The 12,227-nt window shown below is 44.0% G+C and overlaps 1 protein-coding gene and 1 pseudogene across 1 annotated transcript; both read left to right on the top strand.

Moving 5' to 3' along the window:
• The first annotated feature begins 175 nt into the window (after nucleotides 1-175).
• On the top strand, nucleotides 176-1,149 carry PSENEN (presenilin enhancer gamma secretase subunit). The gene is made up of 3 exons (XM_006899668.1): nucleotides 176-236; nucleotides 771-875; nucleotides 1,010-1,149. The coding sequence occupies exons 1-3, from the start codon at nucleotides 176-178 to the stop codon at nucleotides 1,147-1,149; spliced, it is 306 nt and encodes a 101-aa protein (XP_006899730.1).
• Nucleotides 1,150-3,268: 2,119 nt separating this feature from the next.
• LOC102861567 lies at nucleotides 3,269-5,738 on the top strand (annotated as a pseudogene).
• Nucleotides 5,739-12,227: the final 6,489 nt, after the last annotated feature.

Below are 12,227 nucleotides of genomic sequence, written 5' to 3'. Positions count from 1 at the left end.
AATAAGCTTGTCGGTGGGTGTGGAGATGTCTATCTTCCAGCAACGCCACCCTGAGTTGTCTTCCCTTTATCGTGATAGGGGCGTGGTTATTCGGGATCCTCCTCTCTGTCACTTAAGGATCAAGATTTGGGTCTTCCCTTGCAGACCCTTGGGACAGCGCATCCTCTGGGCAATTATGAATTTGGAACGAGTGTCTAACGAGGAGAAGTTGAACCTGTGCCGGAAGTACTACCTTGGTGAGGGCGTAGGGTCCTGGGAGAAAGGGGGCGGGGGATGGCGGGGACAGGACGGGACTGGTCGACTATGCCTGAGGGAGGAGGATCTGGGAGCTTGAACTCGTCCGCCTATGGTATAAAGTGACTGGATGGAATCACAGACTCTGGAGTCTGAAGGGAAGCAATTCTTGGGTCCCAAGAGAGGAGGGGTGGGGCTGGAATCCTAGGTCTGTTGGAAGAGGGGTTTGGCGGCCTGTGTTCCTGGGGGAGAGAAGCAAGAAAGAGTTGACTCGTTGGGCATGGGCGAAGTGGAGTGTAGGGACCCAGGGAGCAGGGTGCTGAGGTTTGAATTCCTAGATCATGAGAAAGGAATGACTGAAGCATGAGATTTCTTGGATCCCAGGCGGATTCAAGACTCCTGAGCCCCTGACAGCAGAGCACTCTCCATTGGCACTTGTGTGGGAAAGGACCTCGCACTAGATCTCATTTGAGCCTGGAGGGTGATGGGGAAGGTCTCGGTTGCCTTATGGCCCTCATGCCTTTTTTTCTCCGTAGGTGGGTTTGCTTTCCTGCCTTTCCTCTGGTTAGTCAACATCTTCTGGTTCTTCCGAGAGGCCTTCCTGGTGCCGGCTTACACGGAGCAGAGCCAAATCAAGGGCTGTGAGTCCGGGACACGGAGGGAAGGGGAAGGTTCCAGAACTCTGGGACTCTGCTGAAGCGAGGAGAACGCTGCCCTGAGGGAGCTCAGAAAGCAACTGGAAACCAACAACCCTCACTTTTCTTCTCCCCCTTAGATGTCTGGCGCTCAGCTGTGGGCTTCCTCTTCTGGGTGATTGTGCTCACCACCTGGATCACCATCTTCCAGATCTACCGGCCCCGCTGGGGTGCCCTTGGGGACTACCTCTCCTTCACTATCCCTCTGGGTACCCCCTGACACCTTCTGCACAGGTTCATTTTCCCAGGATGGGTTCTTGTTCTCTAATCTCACTCTTGAGCCCACTAAGACTTATTCCCATTTCCCACCATATCTGCTGATATTTCCCAATAAAAACCACGATTCTCAATGTGGATTCCCTGGTATCTTTTGAGGGAGGGCTGGTGGTATTGTCCATTGACAATTGTACTGCTGAGCCTCACTGGTAGATTTGAATCTACTTTGGATACAATTTACAGCTTCAGCACTCTAATAGAGGGTCAGTTAGGAGTCTGTCCCAACTCAGGAGCCACAAGTGAGTGGTATCTTTTGGCAGTAGAAGCATGGTTATTGATATTCTGAAGCATTTATTGGATGTTTACTTTGTGCTAAGCATAGTGTTTTGCACATTATGTGCATATTTTCACTGAATATTACTCATAAGCCTCTGAAATAGGAACTTTCCTCACCAGGAACTCTGTGAGATGAAAAACAATATGACTCCAGACTATTTCATTTCTAGGGACTGCTATCTTGTAACCTAGTCTGTAGAGAGTTGCACTGCTAACCAAAAGGTGGCAGTTGGAATATACTAGCTGCTCTGCAGGTGAAAAATAGGCAGTCTTGCAAACAACAAATGCTGGCGAGGTTGTGGAAAAACTGGAACCCTTATTCACTGTTGGTGGGTGTGTAAAATGGTGCAACCACTATGGAAGGCAGTATGGCGCTTTCTCAAAAAGTTGTAAATAGTAATACCATTTGACCCAGCAATCCACTACTGGGAATATATCCCAAAGAAACCATAACCGCCACCCCAGCAGATATGCACACCCTTGTTTATCGCGGCTTTGTTCACAATAGCAAAGAGTTGGAAACAGCCCAAGTGCCTATCAACAAATGAATGGATAGAGACGCTGTGGTATATTCAAACAATGGAATACTAAGCTGCATTGAAAAACAAGGAACTCATGAAATATTCTACAAAGTGGGTAACCCTGGAGGACATTATGCTGAGTGAAATATCCCAGTCACAAAAAGACAAATACTCCATAATGTCACTGTTGTAAAACGGGACTGACATCGGGTTGGGGGAAGACTGAGAAAGATGGGATAAATTATTATACTGCATTGAAACAAATGAGGGAGAGAACCATTTTTTTTTAAATTTTTTTATTTTTGTGTGCGTGTACCGTCAAATCAGATCTGACTGGTACAGGAGGAGATTGTCCCTCCTTCCCCGGCAGAGCATCTGGTGGATTTGAACCGTTTGCCTCTGGGATTATAGTTGCAGCTCCTTGCCCCTAGGCCACCAGAGCTCCCCTATGGGAGAGAACCATTTAAAGGAGATATGTGATTAGGTATTATTGTCATGATAGGAGTCCAGAAAGAAGGCTGCATAGTGGAGTGGACTTGGGGGAAGGGCTTGTATAACAGTGAAAGAATTTTTCTTTTACTTTTCAAAGAGAGGAGCGAGGGAGCTCTGGTGGCCTAGAGGCAAGAAGCTGCACTGCAATCCCCTCGGTATGCGGTTCGAATCTACCAGATGCTCTGCTGGAAAAGGAGGGACAATCTCCTCCTGTACCAGTCAGATCTAATTTGACGATACACACACACACACAAAATAATAAAACAGGAGGGAACTGTTGGGGGAGGTTGGGCGGGGAGGAGAGTGGAACAATGAATGAATGGAAATCCAATGTTCTCTGTGAACTTTCATTAAAATTAATAATAATTTAAAAAATGGGCAGTCTCTCTTTGTGTGGTTTACAGCCCAGAAACCTGCTGGAGGGTCAACTATGAGTGTTCAGACTAGATGGCAATGAGCTAGTTAGTTACCCTGTACTTGAAACAGTTATCCAGGGCGGCAGGAGGTGTCGCGCCGGGGAACTTCCTGGTTCCCGGGCTCAGCTTCGCCGGGATCCTCTTGGAAGGGAAACAATGGGGCGAAGGGCACTGCAGTAATAAGCCGCCGCCGTCGCGCAGCGCAGCCGCGCCAGGTCTTGCTCTGCGGCCCGGGACTCCCCCTCTGCCCACTGCCCACATCCTCTGCCGACGGGACAGTCCTGAGACAGGACATGAATTCCTCTGAGAAACCTTGGACAGCAAATTTTGGTTTAACACCTGATTTGGATAACATACAGAGACATAGCCAGTCATGAATTCAGACCAGGATGTAGCACTCAAACTTGCCCAGGAGCGAGCTGAAATTGTTGCTAAATATGACAGAGGTCGAGAAGGTGCAGAGATTGAGCCGTGGGAAGATGCTAATTACCTTGTTTACAAAGTCACAGATAGATTTGGCTTTTTACATGAGCAGGAGCTCCCATACCATAATGCAGCTGTGGAACGGCAAAAACACCTGGAAATTGAAAGAACTACTAAGTGGCTGAAAATGCTGAAAGGATGGGAAAAATACAAGAACACTGAAAAGTTTCATAGGAGAATATACAAAGGAATTCCCCTCCAGCTCAGAGGTGAAGTCTGGGCCTTACTTCTTGAGATCCCTAAAATGAAAGAAGAAACACAGAGCACGGGGTTGTTCACCTGATATCAGACAGATTGACCTTGATGTCAACCGCACGTTTAGGGATCATATTATGTTTAGAGACAGATATGGTGTTAAGCAACAGTCCTTATTCCACATTCTTGCTGCTTATTCTATATATAATACGGAAGTTGGATACTGTCAGGGAATGAGCCAGATCACAGCTTTACTCCTCATGTATATGAATGAAGAAGATGCCTTCTGGGCCCTGGTCAAACTATTCTCAGGTCCCAAGCATGCTATGCATGGCTTTTTTGTCCAAGGTTTTCCTAAACTCTTGAGGTTCCAAGAACACCATGAAAAAATACTGAATAAATTTCTGTCCAAGCTTAAGCAACACTTGGATTCTCAAGAAATCTACACAAGCTTTTATACAATGAAATGGTTTTTTCAGTGCTTTCTTGATCGAACTCCATTTACACTCAACCTAAGAATATGGGATATCTACATATTTGAAGGAGAATGAATTCTTACTGCTATGTCTTATACAATCTTAAAATTACACAAAAAACATCTAATGAGATTGTCTATGGAAGAACTTGTAGAATTTCTTCAGGAAACCCTGGCAAAGGATTTTTTCTTTGAAGATGATTTTGTAATAGAACAACTTCAAATTTCTATGGTAGAACTAAAACGAGCGAAATTAGATCTTCCAGAACCTGGTAAAGAGGATGAATATCCCAAAAAACCTTTGGGACAGCTTCCACCTGAATCTCAGTCAGCTGGTATTTATCATATAAGCAATGGACAGAGAAGTATTGGCAAGTCAAGTCCTTACATAGGCGACAAGAGAGAGAGTGGCGCATCTCCCCACAAGAAGCATGAGCATTCCCCACGGCATACAAGCAGAATTGGTACACCAGAAACAGTAAGACAGACGAGGCAGAAATCCATAGATGATAAAATAGATAATAAAAAGCTTAAGCGTGAGGTAGATTTTCAAGGGAAAAGACCATCAGTTCCCCAAGACAATTCCAAGCAGTATACCAATGCAGCTGCTAACCAAAATAGCAATGCTACGTCAAATATCAAAAAGGAATTTATGCCCAAATGGAATAAACCTTCTGCTGCATCAGCTGTTGAAAAAACTGCCAAATATGCCTTTGAAGGCAAAGGTAACTTGACAGACTCCACACTCCTAGTCACCATCCCAGGTTCTGCTGATCCTCGAGTATCAAATGCACGGCAAAAGATGAAGGTTTTGGATGCTGATGATGGTAAGCGTGGCTCCAACGCTTCCCAATATGATAATGTGCCTGGAGCAGAAAATGAAAATGGAGCGGTTATTGAAGAGGCCCTAGAGAGGGCTCACTCACATAGTCCAAGGACTTTGGTTTATTCCAGCAGCCCAAGAAAGCACGCTGAACCAAGTTCCAGTCCATCAAGAATACCAAACCATTTTACTTTTAAAGTCCAGCCTCCAAGTTATGGAAGATATCTGTCTCAGCTAGATGGAGAAGATCATGGGATAATACACCCACCATCCTACAGTAACCCCCCAATTTACCATGGAAATTCCCCGAAACACAACCCTACTGCCAACAGCAGTACCGTGTCCCCACACTTCAGCCATGGGACGCAAATTCATCCGCCCAGGAGACCTTATGGTTCTACCTTCTCAGTAAATACTTCTCCAGAGAAATCTTACAACCGCCCCACTCCTATTGTGTTACCATCTAGTCGAATAGAAGTTCTTCCTATTGATACTGGTGCTGGCGGATATTCTGGATCACCAAAGAATGGGAAATTCATCATTCCTCCAGTGGATTATTTACCAGAAAACAGAAAATGGTCAGAAGTAAGTTACGCATACAGACCTGAGGTGCACGAACCATCATGGAATCGAGATACAAACCGCAGCCACTTAAGCAACTTACCAAAATATGTGACTTTTCAGGACCATAACCTCCCAGCAGTTTCTGTGGACAGTCCTGTGCGGTATAGAACTTCACCAGCTCTAGAAGATGCCGGTTCATCTCGGTATCAATATTCAGGGCCCCCACCTATAGCATACCACTACAGAAATCGAGATGGACCTTCAATGCAAGAATCAGTATTGCTGTGAGAATGTATCTGTACTTAGAAAAGACACTAGATTAGAATCCATACGAAACCAACATTGCTATGTTTATAATTGCCAAAGCAGTATTTTATACGATTGTAAACAACTCGCACAATGCTAATGTATGTTAGTAATAAGAATATATGGAAATCTTTTCATTCCATGTAGATGCTGCTTAAGGTAAGCATTTTAAATGGCAGCATCACTGAACCTGTTAAAAAAGAATTTAACATGGAAACATAGCAATAGCATTTAGGGATGCACGCATAATATTAAATCATTACTCAATTTCATTTCTTTCTTTCTCCAAAGCCTATTTCATTTTCTCTCTATTGGCCCATTTTATTTTGAGTAATGCACTGGAAAGCTGTTTATATAAATTCGTTCTTTTTAAGACCGCATGTATTATGTATTTTAATAGATAATTATAGGCATCTATGCATACTTATTTGAACATAGAGTTAAGGAAATGTTAAAAACAACTACTTTCCATCTAGACCCATGGAATAATATATCATTCTTATTTTCCTTAGCTTGTCTTTTAGTCAAATTATTCCCATCTCCCATAATTTTTAACCCTGGCCCTAATAGCTGACTAATTTCCCTGGCCTTATTCAGCATCTCAAATAATGCTCAGCTTTCTTCTTAAATTACTGCCATTTTCTTTCCATCTGAAAATTAAAGACTTTGGAAGGAAAGGCTAACCACTTAATGGTGCTAAAGAATGGGGGCAGTTAAAGTAAGTTTGTGGTCAAAGGTGCATTTTCCATTGTATCAGTTTGCACCTGTCCATTCTAATGCCCCCCTACCCTTTGCTCTGGTCTGCCTTTTGTAAAGCTCAGGGCAGAATATTCCTGGCCAGATGCAAAGGGAATGCTGCTATACAGCCTTCCAGCAAGTGCCAGCAGAGATTGCAAGTGAGCAAGTGCTCACGTGGGGCAGCAGAATAAACCCCTCTGAAATTCATTTGAAGCCTAGGTTAGCGATATGGTTACTTCTGCCTTCTGCCCCTTGAATTCCTGCAGCACTTCACCACAGAGGGCTTCCAGGCTTGTCATTGACACCGTCTTTCTTTCTTGCACTCTTTCTTTAAAGAACGTAGGCAGTGGATATTGCTGTACTTATTGGGCCATTCAGTTGTCATTGTATAAAATTGTTAAAAATTATCTTAATATTTAATAGGAATGAAGGGTTTTGTTTTTTAAGAAAATAATTGTGAGACTTTCATACTTCCTGAAAACTCAAATTTTCCAGTTTAAAAAAAGCCAGTTGATGATACAATATTGTAAATATCTTAAAAGATATTCTATTACACTACAGCTACAAAAACACTGACAAAGTTTGGGGCAATCTCAGAAAGTGTGGCCTTGTATTTTGTTGGAGAGCCACTTTTCAGCATTCCTTTGCTTAAATTTGAATAGTAGAACATGGATATTGATGACTCTTGTTGCAAGTTGGGGCTTTAAACTTTCAAGGTACAAAAGCTTGTCTTAAAGTGAAAGCAACATTTGTTTAGCTAGTGAATGTGACAATGTTTTTAATGTATATAATGACTCTAATGTAATTTTAATCTAGTTGGTGGTGATGTGATTGAATGGCAAAACATGCAGTGTGTGAGCAGCTAAGCACTAACTACACTGAAGCTCAGACAGAATCCTGATAACTTCTGTCACTGGGCTCTGGATTTAGATCATGTGAAAGCATAGAAATAAATGTATATAAAATTGTAGCTGAGGATACTATTCCAGCTCTTAAAATCATGATTCTCTGATTTGTAATAAACCAAGATGTACAATTTAGTTTATGACAGCAGCATCTGAGCTGCTCCAAAATATATATAGCAACAATGGTAAATACTGTAGATTTATATATATACACACACATATATGCACATTCATACTATTTTCTTATGTCATCTATAGTATTTTTTATCTGTATGCGGGTTTCTTTTTTGATGTGTTTTTAACATGCTAAAAGTAACAAGTGAAAAAAAAAAAAACAGTTATCCAAATAGGACAAGGGAACACTGCATGATTTTAAGTTAAGAAAGTTGTGTGCATCAGGGTTGTATCCCTTGTGCATATCTACCTATACCATTTGTAAGCTATGCAAATCACTCTGTTCTGTATGAAGAAGAATGTGGCATCAGGATTAGAGGAAGACTCAGTAACAGCCTGCAATATGCAGATGGAACAGCCTTGCTTGAAGAAAGTGAGTACATAAAAGTACCTGCTCCAGAAGATCAAAGATTGCAGCTTCTTGCAGCCTTCAATATGAATTACATCTTAACATTAAGAAAACAAAAATCTTTACCACTGGACCTACAGGCTCTTTTATGATAGATAGGGAAACACTGAATTTGTCATTGAATTACTTGGATCCACAATCTAAAGGTACATGGATCTACAATACATGGTAGCAGCAGTCAAGAAATCAAAAGATGTGTTACATTGGGAAAATCTGTCAAGGACCTCTTCAAAGTGCCCAAGAGCAGTGGCATCAGTTTAAAGGCAGGTGTGCTGATGCGAGCCGCGGTATTTTTAACTGTATCCTATGCATTTGAAAGTTGGACAGTGAGTTAGGATAACAGATTCAATGCCTTTCATCTGTAGTGTTGGAGAAGAGTACTGAATATCCCATAGACTACCAAAAGAACAAGGAAGGCTGTTTTGGAGGAAATACAACCAGGGTACTCCTTTGAGGAAAGGATAGGGAAATTTTATCCCACATATACTTTGGACATGTTGACAGGAGGGGTCAGTCTTTGGAAAAAGACATCATGCTGGGAAAGATGGAGGCTCAGAGAAAGAGAAGAAGACTCTCAACAAGATAGACACAGTGACTAATAAGATGATGGCTCAGGGCAAGAGAAGATTCAGACCTATTGCTGACACAGTCACTAGGAGTGTTAGCCCACTCCACGGCGACTAACAACATCCTGTACTTGTGTGAACATGACTTCCTCACTCTGAGCCTCAGTCCTCGTGTCAGAAGTGTAGATCTCAGTGTTACCACTTAGGATTTATGTATCACTAAGGATTTATGTCGTTTATGTAGTGATGGACTTCTGGCGGTAAAGGGACACTGCTGTCATCCTAAAAGCATTCGGTTTGAATCCACCAAGGTCTCCGTGGGAGAATGATGGGCAGTCTCCTCCTGTACAATATACTGTCTCTAAAAATCTGCTGGAGGGTCAGTTCCGACTTATACCCAACAACAACATCATCTGTGTGATTAAAGGAAGTTTCTCATTTTCAGAAGGAGGTTATTATCTGCAGCAGTAGAAATATGGAATAACTTTCTTTACCAAAGTTATTCTTGACCATCCTATTAAAAATTCTACTATTTTCCTTAATGGTTATTATCATCATAAGTCGTGTAGTCTTATGACGGATTTCGATTGCCGTTTCCCTGATCAGTCCAGTACTCTAGCACAGGTTCCAAATCTCGGACTTTGGACTCTTCCTACATTGCTTTCAGACTCATTTAAAACCTTGCACTTAGTTAAAATAGTTGTCTATCGTTTGTTCTCTGGAAGATAATCTCTGCAAGGGCAAGGATTTCTGAATGTTTTGTTCTCTAGGGTGTCTCCAGTACCTGGCACACAGCGAGTGCTAAGCAAGAGTACTTAGTAAGGGCCTGGGAATCTAACACTTGACTTCCTCTGACGGACAAGAAAGACTCTTTCAGCTAATTATAACTAAATTATAATTAAACAACAATTTAAATGTTACACCTAACAACAGAGCTGACATTACAAATCTCAAGAAGCTTCCGGATGCCCAAGCTCAGGTCTTCCACGGTGCTTCGTGCTTCGCTGGGCGAAGGCATTGATTGCTCTTGTGGGCTCATTGGAGCTAGAACTACACTTCCCAGGATGCACTCCGAGCAGTAGTGGGTTTGTTTCCGGAAAGGGGCTTCCCAGAAGGTGGGACTTAGAGCACGAACCGTAAAGCGGCCGCTGTCAATTGGTTAGGATGAGATCGACACGTATGTTGTTGAATGGAAGCAAGAAGCCGCCAAACGGGGCCGCCCTCGTAGGGGAAAGCTGAGAGGTGGCGCTGGGTGCAGTGGTCTCCGGTGCGTTCCCCAAGGGACGAGGTCTGGGAGCTCCCCAAGCTTACCTTTGAACTCTCCCTGCTTTGAACAAGGCCCCCGGCCTTCACTTGTGATCTCCAGGCGTTTGTGGATTCAGCTGACCCAGCTAGCCAGACAAATCATGTTCCCGGTGAAGGTGAAAGTGGAAAAATCAGGTGAGAACCCCGAAGTCCGAGATCTAGGGCCTTTGGGGAAGCACTGAACCGATCAGGGTCTCGGAGTTCCGACAGGAATGGTTAGCGTGATCGGTCCGGCCACGCGACTCTTGATGATCCGTTTGACCGTTGCTATCTCCGGCTTCCAGCGAGCCATTCCGGTCATCTTCATACTCTCCCGGTTGTATGCTCAGTAGCTTTGAAATAGAATGACGATGGCTTGAGTAATGCAATACGATAGAAAACGGGAATCCCAAGCTTGTGACTGTGAGCTGGTACCTTTTCTTGGTTCTGCCTCAGTTTCCTCATGCTTAGCGGTGATCCTAAGTGCTGTACAGTGATGCTTTTCACGCTTTTGCTGTAGTAGTATATCACCGTAATTGCAGGAAGGAGGAAGGAAGGGTGGCCGTAGGGGGAACTGCAACTCAAAGAGAAATCATTTTTGCATGAGGCAGATCTAATGGAAACCCAGGACTGGCTTGGTAAGGGCAGTTGGAGAGGCACGAAATCCAGACCCAAAGACGTAGCAAAATTATGTAGGCTGTTAAGAGGATTGTGGGTTACTTAATTTAAAAAGAAAGAAAAGATCAAGAATGAGGCAAAGGGAGGGATAATAGCCATAAAGATACGTGAGAGACCAGTAACTCAAAAAGAGGAAATAGCTTAGAAAAGGCCTTAAAGCCCTGTCTAGTCTGTTCCATAAACAGCAGAGGATTCTGTGTGGCAGGAGAGAGGGAGTTGGGGAGTGAACTGAGGAGATGGAGGCAAAGAGGGTGATGGAGGAGGTGAACAGATCACGTGGGCCACTGTGATGTCCATAGCTTTTGCTCTTAGGGAACTGAGCAGCCAAGAGTCAGAGTTGGTTAATAAAGATTTTCCCCAGGTGCCAAAAAGTTGTCTGTGGCCTTTGACTGTAAATGAGAGTGAGGAGAGGAGTAGACAGTTGTGAAGACTGCTAACATCAGGCTGGGAGCACTGCAGAACCATGGAGGGTTCAAACAGAAGAGTCAGAGTCAGGCTTGGTTGTAGGAAGATGCCCTGGCCATCTTGTGGATGAGAGTGGATCGGAAGGGGAGATGGAGGTTAGGAGCCTGAGAGAAGGTAGGACAGGGGCAAGATGAGTGGGCTAAGAAGAATGATGGTGGAAGAGCAACCTGGAAGGCCGGCCAGTTGGACTGGCCACAGGGCTAGTGGGCTGGGCTGGGCAATCAAGGGAGAGAGGTGTCCAGGGTAATGCCTGGAGGGATCACTCCTGAAATGGGGCCCTCTAGAGGGGTGTAAGTTTAGGAAGTCGGAGGCCATTGTGGAACCAGTGAGTGGGAGGAGCTTGGAAAATATCCAGGGGAAGGTGTCCTGTAAGCCATTAGATCCCAAAGTCTAGCATTCAGAAAAAAGGCTAAGGCTGAGGACGGAGATGTGGCTAGACTTCTGCCTTAGGCCCTTTGCCATAATCACAGTTACTGCTAGCTTCTCACTCTCACCTCTTTTTTTGAGTAAAGTCTGGATTTCTTTCTCCTGGTCTCCTCAGTCCCAGGGCTGACAAGGCATGTCACCAAGTGTCCCTCTAGGCATAGAGCACTACCTCTTGGATATGGAGAATGAACGCCTACCTCACAGGGGTGAGATGATTCACACCACCACCTCCTGACATTTTGTGAAGACGGGAGGCAGTTACACAGGCCAACAGGGCCAGTCAGGTACTACTGATGAGTGAGGTGGGCCCTGTGAGGTCTGTGGCATGCGAAAAGGTGGACTTGCATCTCTCCTTTTATCTTCTCATGAGGGGGAAAGAAAGAAAGGGGAAAAAATCCCTATCAAATGACTATTTTAAGTGAGATCTCCCGATTTTTAAATGTTAATAGCTCACTGTAGGGACCATCTGGCCCCCAGTTTGAGCCCCTAACTTGTAACTTTAGTTCTAGGGTCAGATGGCCACGGTTCAGGACCTCACAGCTCCACCATTTCCAAGCTAAGGCTGGGAGCCCTGGGGGAGTGTGGGATTAGATTTTGGACTAGTAGCCCAGCATCTCTCTGCCTAGTTTCCTTGGCTGTAGAAATAGGGATAAAAACAATACATATATCTGTTGTGGAGGATTTTTATCTTAGAAAATGAATGTTGTTGTTGTTGTTGTTATGTGCCATTGAGTCGCTTGCGACTCATAGCGACCCTATGTACAACAGCCCTAAACTCCGCTCTGTCCTGTGCCAATCGCACTGTCTCTGACACTCCCATCCCAAT

This window comes from Elephantulus edwardii, unplaced genomic scaffold, assembly GCF_000299155.1.
Source record: "Elephantulus edwardii isolate Elephantulus edwardi_28Jun2011 unplaced genomic scaffold, EleEdw1.0 scaffold00266, whole genome shotgun sequence".
Classification (NCBI taxonomy): domain Eukaryota; kingdom Metazoa; phylum Chordata; class Mammalia; order Macroscelidea; family Macroscelididae; genus Elephantulus; species Elephantulus edwardii.
The sequence above is the reverse complement of the archived record's forward strand: the minus strand, read 5'-3'. Positions and strand labels throughout refer to the sequence as shown.